The sequence below is a fragment of the Balaenoptera physalus genome (assembly GCF_965194825.1).
Source record: "Balaenoptera physalus genome assembly, chromosome: 1".
Lineage (NCBI taxonomy): Eukaryota > Metazoa > Chordata > Mammalia > Artiodactyla > Balaenopteridae > Balaenoptera > Balaenoptera physalus.
Window position 1 is genome coordinate 82,031,295 of NC_138882.1, and position 18,418 is coordinate 82,049,712.

General features: G+C 55.5%; 1 protein-coding gene across 11 annotated transcripts in view; it reads left to right on the forward strand.

Annotated features, from left to right (window-relative positions):
- Positions 1–18,241, forward strand: part of ARHGEF11 (Rho guanine nucleotide exchange factor 11) — a 111,691-nt gene extending 93,450 nt beyond the window's left edge. For 6 of the 11 annotated variants that reach the window (XM_082421085.1, XM_082421086.1, XM_082421081.1 and 3 more), the window contains 20 exons: positions 1,408–1,534; positions 4,699–4,878; positions 4,967–5,014; positions 5,231–5,418; positions 5,680–5,826; positions 6,110–6,189; positions 6,295–6,420; positions 6,870–6,987; positions 7,872–8,050; positions 8,591–8,666; positions 8,986–9,153; positions 9,978–10,068; positions 11,148–11,273; positions 11,733–11,794; positions 12,746–12,964; positions 13,300–13,656; positions 14,751–14,846; positions 15,769–16,016; positions 16,262–16,451; positions 17,313–18,241. In XM_082421085.1, the coding sequence (XP_082277211.1) occupies positions 1,408–1,534; positions 4,699–4,878; positions 4,967–5,014; positions 5,231–5,418; positions 5,680–5,826; positions 6,110–6,189; positions 6,295–6,420; positions 6,870–6,987; positions 7,872–8,050; positions 8,591–8,666; positions 8,986–9,153; positions 9,978–10,068; positions 11,148–11,273; positions 11,733–11,794; positions 12,746–12,964; positions 13,300–13,656; positions 14,751–14,846; positions 15,769–16,016; positions 16,262–16,451; positions 17,313–17,434 (2,948 nt within the window). In that variant the 3' untranslated portion in view covers positions 17,435–18,241. Of the gene's footprint in view, positions 1–1,407; positions 1,535–4,698; positions 4,879–4,966; positions 5,015–5,230; positions 5,419–5,679; positions 5,827–6,109; positions 6,190–6,294; positions 6,421–6,869; positions 6,988–7,871; positions 8,051–8,590; positions 8,667–8,985; positions 9,154–9,977; positions 10,069–11,147; positions 11,274–11,732; positions 11,795–12,745; positions 12,965–13,299; positions 13,657–14,717; positions 14,847–15,768; positions 16,017–16,261; positions 16,452–17,042 lie in introns of all 11 variants that reach the window. The other 5 variants (XM_082421079.1, XM_082421082.1, XM_082421083.1 and 2 more) reach the window with 2 other exon arrangements.
- The last annotated feature ends 177 nt before the right edge of the window (positions 18,242–18,418 follow it).

Here is an 18,418-nt window from a genome sequence, read left to right on the forward strand (position 1 = left end):
ACCAAATCTCAGGGCCACACCTGTTCCTTGTCACAGCTAGGGTGTAACTATATCCCAAGAACTGGGCCTTTTCCAAGTGGCCCATGGGAGAGGGAACAATGGGCTCTGCCCCGAGGCATTCTATTATAGGACGTTCCCAGGCTCCCACGTCATCGCCCAGCCAGGGGTGCTCCGGGCTGTGGCAGCACAGCTGACCCTCCCTGGCTGCTGCAGTTGCCCCAGGGCCCAGATGCACATTCAGTCTGGGACAGGCAGATCTGACTCTAATCTCCAAAACGGGAGTGATGATAACAGCCCCTACTCCTAACACATGTATACAGCCACCTCTTCTGCAGTTTTAGAAAAACATTACCTGCCTAAAGGATATGAAATTGTGAGCTTTGAAGAGACCAGCTAAATGCTTTTCTGTTTCCTCTGGCTTGGAAATTTTCTTACGAATCTCAAGTTTAGAATACACAGGGAGATTTATAAGTTTGTCTATGTCAATGTCAGAATCTCTGGTTAGTGTGGTTAGGACCAGGGCCTGGCGCCCGGGGCTGTTTGTCTTGCCTTCCCCATCCCATTATCCTTCCTATTGGTCCGGGCAGAGCAGCATCTTTAGCCCAACTCCTGTTCTGACATCCTGGACCTGGAGCTGAGCTAATCGACTTTGAAGATAGGAGCCACGGAGCCCCTGGGCCTGAGCTTTCTTCTCCAGGGTCTCCGCATGGCATCACCTACGCCTTTTTACTAAACTCTTACCTGCCCTCTCTGCTTTGAACAAGAACAGCTCTCTTTCGTCTTAGCTTTGAAAAGCATCTGGAATTTGAATGCCAGAGAGTGACATCTCTCCTCTGTTCCTCCTAAGAACCCCCTCACTGTTAACGGAGGGTCTGATTCTTTAATGATGGAGAGGAAGAGGTGGGGGTGAGGGCAGAAAGAATAGAAAGGAGAGTCAAGGAAAACCAGAAATAGTGAACTCTAAAAGTAGTATAAATTTGAAAAGTGCTTGGTAAATTTGGCAACCCAAATTATACCAAGGTTGATGTGTTTTTGGTCTTCCTGGCTAATTTTTTTTAACACATATATGGCTCTTGGGAATAACCTAGTAACGATTCTCAAGCATGAGAATCACTGTAATAAAGAGTGGGAGAGGCAAAAGAAATATCCATAGCAAATGCACTTTCACACCCTCTCGTTTTGCATCTGAGGAAAGAGTAGCCCCCAGGAAGGTGGAGGGACTGCCCGTGCCACGCCCCACAGTAGAAGAGCCAGGGCTCATATCACGTCTCCTGACCCTCAGCCCCATGCTGTTCTCATCCATGCTTGCTCATCGCTGTCTTCTGGGCTGGAGGGGAGCGAGGGCCCCGAGAAGTCATCCCTGAACAGAAGGCAGAGTATCTTTCATTATCTTGTTTCTGCTTCCAGTCAAACCAGGCAACGTGAGGAACATCATTCAGCACTTTGAGAACAACCAGCAGTACGATGCCCCGGAACCTGGGACGCAGCGACTCTCAACGGGAAGCTTTCCCGAGGACCTGCTGGAGAGCGACAGGTAGCAGTGGCTGGATGGGGCCTGCTGGCTGCCCAGGGAGGGGAGCGTGGGCAGGGTTCAGGGCTAAGGTTCAGTGCCAGCTACTTTACCCCCAACTAGACTGTAAGGCTCCCACTATAGAGCTCTCTCCCTCTCCCCCAACCTTCCCGCCTGGGTATGTTCAGAAGAAGACATACTATGTGTTGGTGATCAGAGGCCAGCGGGAGAGAGAGCAGGGCCCCTGACCTTCCAGTCCAAGAACCATATGCCTTTAAAATTTCCTTTGGATTCACCCCCTGGCCACTCCGTAGCCTCCACCCCAAGAATGAGCTACATTATGTTATAAAGCAGCTAGTCAGGAAACCCTAAATGACAAGGCTGGAGAAGAGTACAGAGTGGGGCGAAGGGAAATCCTGGGCAATAAGGAAGTCAGGCTAAAGACAGTCTGTGGCGCCCGTGAAGAAGAGAGCTAGAGATGAGGTTCTGCTGGCTGCTTTAAAGGCAGACGGTGTAACTTGGGCATCAGATGTACATCTCAGCGAAGAAATAGAAAGGGAACGTCCTATAATAGAATGCCTCATTGATTCAAAACAAACTGCTCGGGCTTCCCTGGTGGCGCAGTGGTTGAGAATCTGCCTGCCAATGCAGGGGACATGGGTTCGAGCCCTGGTCTGGGAAGATCCCACATGCCGCGGAGCGACTAAGCCCGTGAGCCACAATTGCTGAGCCTGCGCGTCTGGAGCCTGTGCTCCGCAACGGGAGAGGCCACGATAGTGAGAGGCCCGCGCACCGCGATGAAGAGTGGCCCCCACTTGCCGCAACTAAAGAAAGCCCTCACACAGAAACGAAGACCCAACACAGCCATAAATAAATAAATAAATAAATAAATAAATAAATAAATAAATAAATAATTTTTAAAAAAAAGAATTTCTAAAAAAAAAAAAAATCCATCACTTTAAAAAAAAAAAACAAAACAAACTGCTCTTCTTTCAAGAAGAAAACGGGGAATGGAGGCTGTGACATTGCTCACATTCTCCATCTTGGGCCGGATTCTAAGAAGAACCCTTCTCTGGTGGTGACATGTACTCTTAGACTTGCTCTTGACTGTGGCATGACAGCCATCAAGTCACGTCTAAAATTCTGCAGCCAGCACTTAAAGTGAAAACTGCCTGTAGTCAGAAACATCCTTGCAAATTCCTTAAGCCACACTTGAGGTACAGTAAATGTGGTCTTGCGTATACAAAAATAGTTCTTGTGTACACTGCCGAGCTGGACTAAAGGCAGACCCAAAGGCAAGTCAGCATGTAACAGCCTGATTAGTCAAACCATTTTACCCCTGAAATAACTAATTACCAAACTGTAAGTCAAACGTTCCTGCTTGTATGCAGGGTTACTCCTTTCTGTTTATACTAAGCCTTTATAAGCTTAATACTCATTAAAAGATTTTGCCATACTGAGAATTAACAAAGATTTAGGTAAGATAAAGGTTAGATTTGTACTGGGGTCAGAGGTTGAGTTCTAATATTACTGAGTAAATTAAATATACAAATTATATGATTGCTGGGGTAGGTGTGATCCTACAGATGTATCAAATGCACAATTATAAGATATACTATCAACATTTTGAGGAAATATTTGAGACCATTTGTAAACGTATTCTTCAAGTTGTTAGGTAAATTTGCCCTGAGACATTCACTGGGATTCTAAATCTACTCTCAGCAGAAGCCTTTGGGTTTGATGGTTATGAGTTCACTGGCAATCTTAGAAGAAATGGCATCGGCAGCATGGTGGGTCAGAGGTTGTCGTAGAAACTAAACAGGTATAAGAAGCCCCCAATTCTAGACAGCAATAGTCTAGGAATTTTTGGCCAGAGGTGGGTTGTATGCCTCACTTCTTGGTGGGATCATTACTCACTTCTGGGTACTTGAAAGAAGCCCCAGGAACCTCATTGCATGAGGTTTGTTGTGGTGCTAAAGTGACCCATTGTGGGGCACTGGTGAAAGTGTTTTGAGTTAGTCTGTGTTGGAATTGTTCTGTCAGACTTCAAGGGGTGAGTTCAGTAGGGCATCAGCTGGCAGTATGGTTTCTAACCCTGCAGGCGAACCCCCAGGACCTGGGCAGGGGAGCGGCATTTGGATCCTCTGGCAGTTCAGAGAGACTTGATGAATGGAGACCAAGCCATTTGGCTCCTTCTCTGCAGCAACCTGCTGTGCTATTAAGACCTCTCCAGACCCTCTAGGCCTTCTGTGGTCCTAGAGGCAGAGCAGGATGTAGATTAGTAATAATGTCAGCAAGGAACTAGCCCAGCAGGACCGTGGGGGGAGGCACCATCCTGGGGCAGCTAGGGGTCAGAGATGCCAGCTGTCACAGGGCTGAGGCACTGCAGGACTCGAAAAAGAGCAACACCCAGTCGTCAGCATCTCATCAAGCCCCACAGACACTCAGGGGCCAAGCATGGTAGGCCAGGGAGCAGGTCCTGCCCATCAGTAAACAGGCCCCTGTAAGCACCCTCCCAAGCTGGTCTGCTCCCGAGAGGGGACTGGAAGCCTAGGAAGGGTGCTGTCCGGATAAGAATGGAAGAAATCCACGGTCCACATCACAGCTGGAGGGGTGGGAATTCAACAGCGGATAGAATTTTCTGACAGGCAGTGTGGAGAATACTAAAGAGTGTGTGAAGATAGTGCTTTCACTTCCCTCTTAAAAGATCTTGTAAAAGGAGAGATCCGCCTCAAGCAGAGTCCAGGGTGGGAGCCGACCTGTTCCAAAGCAGAGGGCCCGATGAGCTGGCCACGAGATGGCCAGGGGCGGGGAAGGTGGGACCTTGTTGTCCCTGATGAGGGACTTTGGTATCCACAGCTTTCCTGATGGGGACTTGGGGTCTTTGGCATCCAGACACCCCACAAGTCTGATTCAGTTAGTCCCAGATTTCACCTTCCTGTTAGGATCCCTTCCTGACCAGTCACAAGGAAGCTGAGAGGCTCTGTCCATCCAGCTGGGCTGGGGAAAGGAAGGATTTTGTAGCAGAAGTGGTTTGTCACTGAGCAGCGTCTGCCACCGGGAGTTGGGACCCTTTGGGTCTGGTGTTTGGGGTGGAAGCCTGCGGCGCTGAGGCACCCCTGAGATGGGGCAGCAGGTCAAAGCTGGCCAGATATAAGACGCCAAGGTCTTTTGCCCTCTCCATCCAGTTCTCGCTCAGAGATTCGCCTGGGCCGCTCTGAGAGCCTGAAGGGCCGGGAGGAGATGAAGCGGTCCCGGAAGGCAGAGAACGTGCCCCGTTCTCGCAGCGACGTGGACATGGACGCGGCCGCAGAGGCCGCCCGCCTCCACCAGTCCGCCTCGTCCTCCGCCTCCAGCCTCTCCACCAGGTGGGCGGGGCTCAGGGGCTCAGCCCGCTGATATCTTGGGGGCCGGGCAGAAGCAGAGGGTTGCTGAGAGTTGACATTCTCTCCACAGGTCTCTTGAGAACCCAACCCCTCCCTTCACCCCCAAAATGGGCCGCAGGTGAGCGATGGGTGCCATAGCGCCTCTGTTAGGTGTCCGTGCCCCAGCCATGCTCAGCTGCCCCCACTCCCCTTCCAGGGGCCGGTTGGTGGTGCAGCTCCTCTTCGTGGCCTGCTGGCTTCCCATGGGCCCCGGGCGGTGGGCAGGAGGCGGAGGGACAAACCCCGTGTTTGAGTTTTTCCTCCGTGTGACACTGAGCTGCCTGTTTTCCTCCAGGAGCACTGAGTCCCCCAGCTTGGGGTTCTGCACAGATGCCCTCCTCCCCAACCTCCTAGAAGATGATCTGGGCCAGCTGTCTGACCTGGAGCCAGAGCCCGACGCCCAAAACTGGCAGCATACAGTGGGCAAGGATGTGGTGGCTGGGCTAAGCCAGAGGGAGATTGACCGGCAGGAGGTCATCAACGGTGAGACTCAGGCGGGAACAGGTGCAGAGCGCCTCAGGCGCAGATGATGGTAGAGAAAATAGTGGGGGGCCTGGGGGCGAGAGCGGCCACGTTGTGGTTCCTGTAAGGGCCACCTCAGTTCTGGCCCCTGGGGAGAGAGAAGTTGACACACCATCTGAAACCAGCACCAAAGGTGGTTGGGAGGTCCCGGTAGTGATGAGATCCTTGCTGACGGGTCTTCCCGCTGTCTTTCTGCCCCTTCCCGTCACTACCCCCGCTCAGAGCTGTTTGTGACAGAGGCTTCCCACCTGCGCACACTCCGGGTGCTGGACCTGATCTTCTACCAGCGGATGAAGAAGGAGGGCCTGCTGCCCCGGGAGGAGCTGGTGCGGCTCTTCCCCAACCTGCCCGAGCTCGTCGAGATCCACAGTGAGGAGCCCACCCCGCCTGCCCCCTTCCCTGGCCAGCCTTCAGGTTTCTGCCCCAGCTCTGCCCGCATGCCAGGACCCCCCCAAGCAGATAGCCCCCAGCAGCCCTCTTTGGCGAGAGAACCTGATATGCAGCCTGAACATCAACATTCCAGTCCCCCCACAAGCGAAATGACTGGAGACCCTGCCCCACGGCCCTGCCCTCAGATCCCTCTTCTCTCGTCATGAAGGGCCTGGCCATGCGGCCCAACCCCAGGCACTTCTGTCTTTTCTCCTTGCCCCAGATTCCTGGTGTGAAGCCATGAGGAAGCTCCGGGAGGAGGGCCCCATCATCAAAGAAGTCAGTGACCTCATGCTGGCTCGGGTATGGCTGCCCAGGCCTGGAGGAGGCGGCAAGAGGAGGTGGGGGGGAGCGGTCCCAGGCAGGGGTGTGAGGCCGGGGCCGTGTGGTGTCCCTTCTGCCTCTCAGTTCGATGGCCCCGCCCGGGAGGAGCTGCAGCAGGTGGCCGCGCAGTTCTGCTCCTATCAGTCCATCGCCCTGGAGCTGATCAAGACCAGGCAGCGCAAGGAGAGCCGGTTCCAGCTCTTCATGCAGGTACGCTCGGCCTCCCCTCGTCGCCACCGAGAGCAGCCAGTTCAGTCCTAGCTCACTAAGGCTGAGGGGGACAGTTAACCGGGTTCACCCACAATCTCCCGGACTCCCCTCCCGGCCCCCAGCTCCAGGCGCTTGGCCTCTTCTCTCTACAGGGGAGGGTAAACGGCAACTTTCTGCTCCATCCACACCCTCCCCAACGCCCCCTCTTCAGAAACACTGACACATACCCGTTCTCAAGACGGAGACACTGGACTGGCCATCAGAAGGCCCCGCTCACCTACCAGTGCCTGTATTTACTTAGATGGATCTCGGTTTCCTTGTCTATAAAGTGGGAATACTACCTGCTTTATGTGGCTTATTTGACCACATCCCCTTCGGCTCCATGTCCTGAGCTCACAGCCAGCTCATAATCCAGGCTGACGTCTTCCTCTGTTCCTCCTTCTGTCTAGGAGGCTGAGAGCCACCCTCAGTGCCGACGGCTGCAGCTTAGAGACCTCATCATCTCTGAGATGCAGCGGCTCACCAAGTACCCACTGCTGCTGGAGAACATCATCAAGCACACGGAGGGTAGGGCTCACAGAAGGCTGGCGTTGGGAGGCAGCAGCCCGCAGCTCAGACCCTGGTTCTAGTACTGACTTGCTTCGTGTCCTTAGCAAGTCACTTGACCTCTCTGGTCTTCAGGTCTTCATCCTTGTGTTGTTATGGTCAGTCTCAAAGAAGGTAACGATTGTAAATGTGCTTTGGCAAAACTAAGGTGCTCAGCAGCAGGAGGAGGTAAGGGCTGCCGCTGGCCTGTGTGGGGCCTCTGTGCAGATCAGAGGGAAGCATCTGAGTGACACAGGTTAGCGCACAGAGGGCACCTTGGCTCCTCTGAGGATCGTGGTCCCACGCCAGAGGCTGTGGCTGGATTTTAGCCCTGTTGATCCCCCTGCTGGACGTCTCTGTGCGATGCACAAAAGATACAGCCATGCGTGCTTACTCCACAGGAGTAGGGGACCATGCTGAATAGGAGGGTCTAACCCCAGGTTGTCACTGTCCCTGGGATCCTGAGCAGCTCTCACCACCCTCAAGTTTGGGATGTTGGCGTCAGCGTGTAGAAGTGGGAAGAACCACAACCTGATTTGAACAGGTGTTCCTAGAGGGAGACACCATCACTGTCATCACCCGCAGTCCCTGTCTCCGCTCCTGTCCTCCACACCCGTAGAGTGCCTGTGGTCTAGGCAGGAACTCCCGAGGGCTATCAGTGTCTTCAGAGCCGTGGTCTGAAACCCAAGGACCCTCAGCATAAGTCATCCTTACGGTCGAGGTCCAAGTTAGGCAAGGGTGGCGTGTCTACACCCATCCCTGCTGGTTGGCGACGGGCCAGTGGCTGTTGGTAGCCAGGCGCTCTCGGGCTCTGACAGACTTCTCAGGCAGGAGCCCTCACCACCTCCTCTCTGCGCCATGGCTAGGTGGCACCTCTGAGCACGAGAAACTCTGCCGGGCCCGGGATCAGTGCCGGGAAATTCTCAAGTACGTGAACGAAGCAGTGAAGCAGACAGAGAACCAGCACCGTCTAGAGGGCTACCAGAAACGCCTGGACACCACCTCCCTGGAGAGGGCCAGCAACCCCCTGGCAGCGGAGTTCAAGGTAGGAGGCTGAGGCTGCAGCGTCGTCAGCCCCACATGTGCTCCGGTCAGGACCTGGAGAAGGTGGAGGGGAGGAGACCTGGGCCTGTCTGTGATAGGATGGCGCGATGGGGGCCCTGGAATACACACAGCCCCAGTTACCATTGTCACCCCATCCCGAGATAGACAAGGGCAGACAGCCCTACCATAAAGGCTAGATGTTTGAACTCAGTCTGGGAGAGCAGGGGATGGGAGTAAACTCAAGGTAAAGGTGAAGGTCATTTGGGAGAACATAAAGCTGAGGGAAAGGGCAGGTAAAGCAGAGTGATCCTAGGAGAGTACACAGCATGTAGTAGGGGATAGAGAGACCCCTGCCATAACCATCGGCATATCCCCCAGCACAGCACGTAGCACGTGACTTTGTAGTTGCCTTTTTACTTGTCTGCATCCCCCACAGGAGTGTGAGGGCAAGGACTACTCTTGTTCACCACTGATGCCCAGCACCTTAGCACAGTGTCTAGGTTTTCAGATACTTGTTGAATAAATGGTGTCTCCTTAACAGAGTCTGGATCTTACAACCAGAAAGATGATCCATGAGGGGCCCCTGACCTGGAGGATCAGCAAGGACAAGACCCTGGGTAAGTGCCAGGGGACTGGGGCCAAGAGGGAATCTAGGGCACTGCCCCTGGGCTCTTCCCTCTCTGGATCATAAGCCCTGTACCCGGTGCTCTAAAGGGATGGTAAGGAGGCAGCTTGAAACACGACTGGGGATGAGAGCTCAAGGCTCCTTAAGCACAGCATGGGGAGGAAGGACCAAAAACAAAGCAGTCAGAGGTCACCAGACTACAGGGCTTCCTAGATCCTGGAGATGACTATCCAAGGGCCTCTGGTACCCCATGTGTTAATGGGGGATGAGTGGGCAACAGAGAACACCTCACCAGCACCACACCCCTCCAGACCTCCACGTGCTGCTGCTGGAGGACCTCCTCGTGCTGCTGCAGAAACAGGATGAGAAGCTGCTGCTGAAGTGCCACAGCAAGACAGCCGTGGGCTCCTCGGACAGCAAGCAGACCTTCAGCCCGGTGCTCAAGCTCAATGCCGTGCTCGTCCGCTCCGTGGCCACAGGTACCCGTGAGGAGACAGTCCCAGCCGGCCCACACCCCGGGGCCATGAGCCCTGTTACTCGTGTCCAGCGAGCACTGGGTGATGCGGGGCCGATCTGGGGCTGTACAGAGCTTATCAGCCCTCCTGTGTGCCTTTCCTCCTAGCCCTGACTCATTGAAGCAGGAGGATATGGTCCAGCGTGGGGTAGGGTGATGGGTAGGATGGGGACCACGATGAGGGAGGACAGTGTGGTTCAGGCAGGATGGGATGTGGGCGCTGGGGATGAGGTAGCAGGATTGGGCAGAGAAGAGCAGGAAGGACAACCCTTCCTGCTGCAAAAGTGACGGGCAGAGCTCGCTTGCAGAAGACGGACACACCCACAGTCCAGAGCCTGGTCCAGTGCTCAGAGCATTTCAGTGAGAAGCAGAGTGTGTACAAGAAGGGCTCTGGAGCAAGAGCCAGGCAACCAAATTCTCTGGGCTCGCTTTCTTCATCTATAACATGGGGGGTGATATCTGTCTCTTGGAGGGAGGGTGTAAAGGGAGGATGGGTATGATGTAGTTTTATAAACCCTAAGCACCGTACACCCCTCAGCCTTCGCTGTTCGGAAAGCGAGAGGTAATGGGGGTGGCTGTGAAGATGGCATTACGGGACCCAGAATTGCCTCTGTCCTCTTTGTAAGCGAGCCCCAAGTGGTTCTGAGGACCCAGGTCCGTCTGGTGCTGCATTCCTCAGCTGGTTGAGGGTGAGGACTTCAAGTCCGCACTCTGTCGCCTTGGCTCAGGCTGCAGTCATGCCTCTGCCACCCCCAATGCAGACCCTTCTGCCTTCTGTCTCTCACACAGATAAACGGGCCTTCTTCATTATCTGTACCTCCGAGCTGGGCCCACCCCAGATCTACGAGCTGGTGGCATTGACGTCATCAGACAAGAACACGTGAGGATTGCCTGATGGGGGGGGCGGTCCCACGTAACTGCCGTCCCCTTGGGACCAGGGCGGTGTATGAGGATGTGGACAGGGAGGCCAGGGCTGCGCCCCAGAGCATTCACAGGACGGGGCCTTGAGGGGAAGTGGGAGATAAGACAGGAGTAGAGAGGTTTACGGTGTCACCGCCCCTGACCCCATGAGCAGGCCTGCCCTAGGGAGGAGGAGTCCCCAGCAGTCTTCCAGCCTTTCTGAGGCTGCTTTCCTTTCTCTGGCCCCCCTCCTTTCCCCTGGGGTTTTTCTTCCCTTCCCCCATCAAGCGTTGCAAATGCCCACATTCTTCAAAGGCGTTTGCCTCCGGGACCCTCATCCCCACCCAGGGCATTCACTCACCCGTATTCCCAACAGTGGCCAGCCAGAGGCAGCATGGCACAGTGGGAGGAGATAGGTTGAGTCAGGCAGTTTCTCAGGCTCCAGGTTTTCATCTGCGAAATGTGGATAATGCTACCTCTTGAGAGTTATTTTGAGAGACAGAAGAGATATAGAGGGACTTCCCTGGTGGCGCAGTGGTTAAGAATCCGCCTGCCAATGCAGGGGACACAGGTTCGAGCCCTGGTCCGGGAAGATCCCACATGCCACAGAGCAACTAAGCCCGCGAGCCACAACTACTGAAGCCCGTGCGCCTAGAGCCCGTGCTCCGCAACAAGAGAAGCTGCTGCAATGAGAAGTCCGCACACCACAACGAAGAGTAGCCCCCACTCGCCACAACCAGAGAAAACCCACGCACAGCAACTAAGACCCAACATAGCCAAAAATTAATTAATTTTAAAAAGAGAGAGATATAGAATGCTTAGCACAACGAGTAACAGAGAGTTGGTGTTCAGTAATTGGTAGCTGCGAGTAATGTAACCCAATGTGAGCAGCCAGTCGGGACTGCAAGGAAGGGGGTACCCTGCTGGGCAGAGGGGGTCCTCAGAGCAGGGCCTGGCGAAGGGCTTCGCAGCTCTGGCGCAGGGGGTCGGTAAGGGGAGAGGCTGTGTGCCTCGGTCCTGTTCTCACCACCAGTTCTCACTGTTCCCGCTGAGCAACAGATGGATGGAGCTCTTAGAAGAGGCCGTGCGGAATGCCACCAGGCACCCTGGAGCCGCCCCAAAGCCCGTCCACCCGCCGCCCTCAGGCCCCCAGGAGCCAGCCCACCAGAGCCCCACGCCCAGCAGGTGCTTAGCCCTCCAGGCCCCTTCACCATCCCCACTCCAGGCCACTTGTTTGCTGCTTCTAAGCCCTTCACCCCCGGGGATGGGCAGCCTCAGCGGCAGACGTCAGCGGGCAGGTGGCGGAAGGTACCCTCACATCTCTGCCTTCCGCGCCCGTCTGCTCTCCCCCTGCAGCCCCCCCACTCGGCTGTAGTAGAGACTGTGCCTGAAGTGGGGTCGGGGGGTATAAAATCGTGACCAGGAGAAGCTTGGCCGACACCCACCCTCCCCTCCAGGTTGCCAGCCAGACGGCAGGTGCCGGAGTCTAAACCCCTCCCTCCTTGGGCCCTGCTCCTTCATTGCCCATCCCAACTCAGGAGGCCAGAGTGGAATTTCATGACATGGCCACCTCCTCCTGTCTGGCAGAGAGCCAGAATTCCCAGCAGGCTATCGTCTCTCACCCTTGGCTGTTTCTTCCCTCAGGGTAGGACTGGATGACTCCGAGGTGTTCCGTAGTGAGCCAGAGCCTGAGACAGTACCTGGAGGTAAGTCCCCTGAGCTGTCTTTGTGGGAGCCCAACCCCGTCCATTTTCTGTAGGCACAGTAGGGAGGTGGTCAGGTGTGCCTGTGGGGGTGACGGGAGAGGGCCGTCGGGGCCAGAGGTGTGAGGTTTTGATAAGAGTAGAGAAGAAACAGAGTGAGCAAGGAAGAGTCTGGAAGAGGAAAGAGAACAGGCTGAAGCGAATGTGGACCAGCTCACTTGCACAGAGCTCTCAGCCTGGGCTCTCTGGGTGCCAGGTATTGAGCAGGGGAGGAAGAGAGGGGCGGTCAGGCCCGAGGGTGCCTAACGGAGAGCAGAATGCACTCAGATCTGCAGGCACCGGAGTCTTGCGGGGGCAGGGATAGGGAGCCCAAAGGGCTGAAGATACAGTCACCGGGATGGGATTGGCAGGGGCAAGAGGGTCTCAGACAGAATTCTCGTTGAGTTTTTATGTGAAATAACTTAGGGTCTCATGTTTAGAGAGAAATCTCCCCAGTGGATTCCCTGGCTGGGTCCCTTTTCTGTTTCCTTCTGCTTAGAATGCTTCTCCTAACTCCCGCACCCACTTCAAGTCTTTGTGCAGGTGTCAGCTTTGCACCAATATACCTTCTCTGACCACTCCGTTTAATACCAGCATTCCTGATCTCCCACACCCTGCGCTATGTTTTCTTCTTTCCTGTAGCACTTCTCTAATTTATTTAGACAATTTACTTACTTATTTTATTTTTCTCTATGTCCGTCCACTAGAATTTAAGTTCCATAGGGCAGGGATCTCTGTTTTATTTACTGATGTATGCCAAGAGCCTGGGACAGTGCCTGGCCATAGTAGGTGCTCAGTAAACATTGTGGAATCAGCCAATGTTCCCAGCCCCTTGAACCCAAAGCTGGGCCTGGGATCAACCCATACGTGCCTTCCCTCTTTCCCTGTCTTACACTGTCCTCCCATCCAAAACAGGCACTGGGCCCCAGCAGAGGGTCAAAGGGAAGCACCCGGTCCTGCTAGAGGGCCCTGAGCCGGAGGGCAGCATAGAAGAAGAGGAGCTGGGTACCCTGCCTCACCCTTCTGCCTCCCTGGATGGAGAGAACAGGGGCAGCAGGACAAGGGACCCCATCCTCCTGCCCCTCCCAGGCCCTCTGTTCATGGAAGGACTCGCCGATGCAGCCCTGGAGGACGGTGAGTGCCTCATGGCCCCAACCATCAGCCCCCAGTGTCCCAGTAGCATGGCCATTGTGAACGCCATGGCAGACACCCCACTGTCTTACCTGCTCGAAGGCTCTCCCTGTTGTGTTTGAGGAGAGATGGATGCAGAGAGACAATTGTCATTTCTGTCCCCCCCCACCCAGCTGGTTGGCCAGAGTCCCCCAGCTCCACCCTGTGACTGAAGCAGTTTCACCAAGATGGCTGTGGGAGAGGGGAGCAGTGGCCCTCCTGCCACCTCTGCACCCTCCCCCGACTGGCGAGGCGTGTAGTCCTATTTCCAGGAAGCCATCGCGCTGTTTCCCCTCCAGTGGAGAACCTGCGGCACCTGATCCTGTGGAGCCTGCTGCCAGGTCACCCCATGGACCCACAGGCTTCCGGGGAGCCCGAGGACGACCTGACACCTACACCTTCCGTCATCAGCATCACTTCTCACCCCTGGGACCCAGGCTCCCCAGGGCGAGCTCCCACTGGGGGTGAAGGGGACAGTGCCCGGCTCTCAGGGCCAGAGCGGGGCCAGCAGGAGGACATGGCTGTCTGTTCTCTGGAACACCTGCCCCCAAGGACCAGAAATTCTGGGATCTGGGACTCTCCTGAGCTGGACAGGAATCCAGAGGAAGAAGCTTCGAGCACAGAGGCAACAGGAAGTTACAAAGTTGTGAGAAAAGGTAAAATAAATTGGGGTGGCCACTGGGGAGACACATGCCCAATTTTGCTAGGGTAGTGCTGAGTCTTCCAGATGGCTCTATCCTGCAAACCATGTTTGCAGAGGCTCGCCCAGATCCTGGGGGAAGGAGACATGTTGCTATCATGCAAAGGCTTTGGGGTTGGACAGCTGAGGTGCAAAGTCCTAGCTCCGTCACTTAGTACCCATGTGACCTTAGGCAAAAATCTGAATCACCTCTGGACTTCATTCTACAATATAAGTATATTACTACTGCTTGGCACAAATCAACTGTCAATAAAAGTTTCTGCTAGCGTTTTTCACTTCTCTTCCAGTTCTAAGGAAAAGTGGGGCTCTTCTCAGGAGCCTCATTCCCAGAAAGACAAGGGCAGGTGCTTGCAGCCGGTCACTCCAGATAGCAGTGAAGGAATTGGCGTGTAGGATGGAGGTGGCAGCGGGACTAGATGTGGAGCCAAGACTAGGGGCTGAGGACAAGGCTGGGGAGACGTGTGGAGGGTGTGGAGCTGTGGTGAATGAGCAGGGACGTAGGGAGGGCGCCCGGCTGCTTGTGGAATGCCGTGGACAGTAAGACACGAAAAGCCAAGACTGGCTGGGATGGAGGCTCAGGGCAGGTTTGTCTGGCCAGAGCTCGGGGGAGGGAGGGAAGAGTAAGCTGAAGAGAGGGCAGCCTGGTCTGAGGAGTGCAGCAGGAAAGATGAACCGAAGCGCGGGATGCCCTCGAGGGGTTGAGGTTGGGGCGGGGTTCCATGTTAGTGCTAGGGGGTCTCCTTTCCTCCCCTAGTGCCCAGCTCTGCCTCCTTTTCCAGGAGCATTTTTCTTTCCATCTGCCCAAGGTGTGTGCTCTCTCCTGGGTTTCTGGGACCTGACCTCCCTTCTCTCTCCTCTGGTGAATTGGTGGAGCGGCTCTCTCTAGCTCCCTGGGGTATAATCATGTGTGATCTTGTGTTCACTTTGTTCTTCCCTTTTTCTCCACCCCCACTCCCTCCCCCCTTCCTTCTCCCTCTCCTTCCTACTCTCTCTCCCTTCCCTCTCCTTCTCTCTCAGTCTCTACTCTCCCTGGTGGTGGTGTCGGTGCAGCTGAGGTGGCAGGCAGCAAAGTTGTCCCTGCACTACCAGAGAGTGGCCAGTCAGAGCCTGAGCCACCCGAAGTGGAAGGCGGAGCAAAGGCTACGGGTAATGAACTTCTCCTCGGAGCCAGAGACAGGCCAGGGCTAGAATGCGGGCCCACGGGCAGAACTGGGCTTCAGGTGTTAGACCCTTGCCTGCAGTCACGTGGCCACACGCCTCCGTACGTACTCCCTGAACTGTCTGCAGTGGGTGAGGAGTAGGACGTGGGCCTGAAGACGGGAGAATAGACCCTGTGCCAGCCCCTCGCCGAGAGCTGCACAGGCCCCATTCAAAGCAGTAGGGTTAAGCAGCTCTGCTTAGTCACGCAAGGGGGCGGGGAAGCCTGGCCCAGTGTCCTTAGCCTGACATTCTGAGCCACCTGTCCCCGACACTAGTCACCATCCAGTGTCACTGTGGGAAAGGGCTTACGTGGCCTTCCAGGCTCCTGGGCACTTACCTATGCTTACTGCCCTGTCAGTAAGCCTTACGTCCTTCTTTATCTGTCCCCGACCCCATCTGATGGGTTGAGGTACCTCGAGGATCGTGAAGTAGATGGCAGTTGGGGCAGGGCACCGTGTCGAAGTTCAGCAGCAGAGCCTGAGATGGGGCAGAGTGAAGGAGGCTACCGCCCGCTCTTTTTCAAAAGTGCCTAAAACCAGCCCATGCCCTCTTTACCCTTCCTTCAGGGAATGGGAGCCACTCCCGTTTCCCAGAAGAAACACAACCACCCTGCCCCTTCTCCCTTAACTTCCACCACTAAGCATCTCCCCTGCTCTGGGCCAAGCTGAGCAAAGTCGCCATCTCGAAGGCTCTCTGGAGGAGGGCTTTTGGGAGACTGGTAGGCAGCCTGAGGCCAGCCTACTCCAAGCTCGCCTGCAGGATGGCTTCCCTGGCCCCATCAGCTGGCCTGGGGAACACCAGGGGAGCGGAAGATGGCTTAGACTTCCTCTCTGTTTGCCTCCTAATCTCTTTGTCTTGCTGGGGACAGGGAACTGCTTTTACGTGAGCATGCCGGCAGGACCCCTGGACTCAAGCACTGACCCCTCAGGGGCACACGTGAGCCCCTCCCAGCCCGATGGCCTCCCTGCCTCGCAGACGGAACCTCCGCCCGCGCTTCGGGAAGGCAATGGAGATCAAAGGCGCCCGGGCCGCTCTCCCCCGAGCCTGGCCCTCAGGGACGTTGGCGTGATCTTCCGTACCATCGAGCAGCTCACCGTCAAGCTCAACAGGCTCAAGGTAAGGGCCTGGGACCCTGGAGGCCTCAGTCCATTGCGCCAAGACCCATCACCCACGCGAGTGAGCTACACAGTGTGTCTCCATGGGAGCCCTAGATCCCGGCCTGGGCTCTACCCTCAGCCCACCCAGCCGCCCTCAAGCACAACCCATCCCCTGGACCCCACGGATAAGAGGGCATTGCCCCTTCCCCAGGGGCTCATGAACAGAGGGGCTTGAGAGCAGATGTCCCTCTACAACTCTTCCAGGACATGGAGCTGGCCCACAAAGAGCTGCTCAGGTCCCTCGGGGGAGAGTCGTCTGGTGGCACCACGCCTGTGGGCGGTTTCCACACAGAGGCAGCTAGATGGATAGACAGCTCCCTGTCCCCTCCAGCCAAGGAGCACCTGGCCTCTGACTCCAGGGACAGCCGCGAACTGGGGCCCTGCCCTGAGGACGGTGAGTGAAGTCCCCCGGGGTTGGGGCGGGGTGTGCAGGGAGAAGGCCTCCGGCTCCTGAGGAAGCACTGCCGTGCAGTGTGAGGACACGGAAGGGAGTTCTGAGAAGGGGCCTCGTCTCCCCTGAGTACAGTTCATTCATTCATTCCCTCAGCTTCAGAAATAGGTCATTTTAGGGAAGGCCCACAGAAGCTCCCCTAAAACTGGGAAACTTATAACTGAACCCTCTTTTCCCTTGGGTTATGGAGATAACAAACCAGGGGGAGCCTCGTCTCCCATCTGAAACCTGTTCTTAATAAGTGGTTCAGAAGCAGATTGCATGGGCCAGGGCCACGGCTGTGTTTCAGCTCAGGAAGACAGACCCATACCTACCCGTGGGCTTTGGGGGCCAACAGGACAGAAGTGGGGTTCAGTAGGCAGCCCTTTCCGGGTCGCACAGGAAACTCTAGGGTTTCTGGAGGAGGAGAATGCCTTGTCACAGAAGGATGGCACTAAAGAGCTGCTCTCACAGCCTGAGGACTTTGCAGGCGGAACACAGCGGGAGGGTCATCTCAGAGGCCAGCTCCTCACCGCCGTCCCCACATCCCTGCAGGTGCCAACAGCCCGCTGGAAGACGGCCCGGCGGACACAGCCACATCCCCAGGACTGTAGCTGCCCAAACCACCGAATCCTCCGCGTCCCCACTCCTCCTCTAGGGACCGGCCTGAGGCAGGGCACAGGGTGGGGAGACCCCAAACCTCCTCCCCGTGGTGGAGGCAGGCAGTTGAAGAGAGGCTCCAGCCAAGACCCGGGGGGAGATGCGCATGTTGCTTGGTCTGCTCAGATTGGAGTCAAGTTTCAGTGTCTTTTCCCCTCCCTTCAGCCCCGCCCTTCAAGGCCTTGTGTCTCCTAAGCATGCTGACTGCATCTGAAAGGCCCCCCTCGTCCCACGTACGTGTGCGCGCCTGTATGTGTGGGTGCCCTCAGACAAGCCAGTGCGGGTGAAAGGAGGCGGCTCCAGTGTAAATGCACTTTCTTCCTCCCCTCCCTTCTCCGCAGGACCCCCAGGCTGGGGTGGGTGTCTCCGCCTCTCCTCTCCTTGTCACTTTGCTTTCCTGTAAATATGTGTGTATTGTATGTGCATCTTTGCTATTGTAAATAACTTCGACCTTTTTTGTTTCTGATCCTGGCGTGCCGAAGGCAGTTCCAGAGGGACTGCTAAGGGAAGGGGAGGTTCACTTGTATCTCTTTGTTAGCAGCCCAGCTCCAGGATCAGGGCCCAAAGGTGGAGCCAGCCCTGAGCGCCCCGGCCCCCCGTAGGCAAGAAGGCCTCCAGCTTCTGGCCCACCTGGCCGGAGAGCCTAGCCTCTGCAGCTCGGTGCTGGGCTACTCCCTCCCTCCTAGGACTTCTCATCTTCAGGGGAACTTCTTACCCCACCTGTGTCCACCCTTCCCCACCCTCTCCCTATAGAAAACCAGTGTATCAGGTACAGAGCTGAAAACTGGGCCCCGGGGAGGTGGGGGTAGGGGTTTGAATGCTGGAGTCCCTAAACTAACAACCTAGGACCATCCCCAGGGGCCACCACAGCCTTGGCCCCTATTACCACATCCACTCCACTCCCCACAGACTAATAGAATATACACACTGTGCTAGGTGTATATATACATATATATATATAAATATATATAATATATATAAAATACAGATATGGAAATGACTGTTTTGCTGTTAAAATAATGTATACTCTTTTATTTTCTTCCTTTCATGGTTAAGATTTTTTTTTAAGAAAAGTTAAATATTCTTCAACTGTGGTGGTGTGTGTGTGATTCTTGGAACTGCTGTGATCAAAGATACTGTGGTTGTTCCCTCTGAGACTGATTGGAATTGAATAGAGGGAACAGAAGGCAGCCCCAGACCCAGGCCTTGCCATATTCTCTCCCGAAGTTCCAGATGTGCACTTCACTGAACTTCAGACTAAGCGATACAGC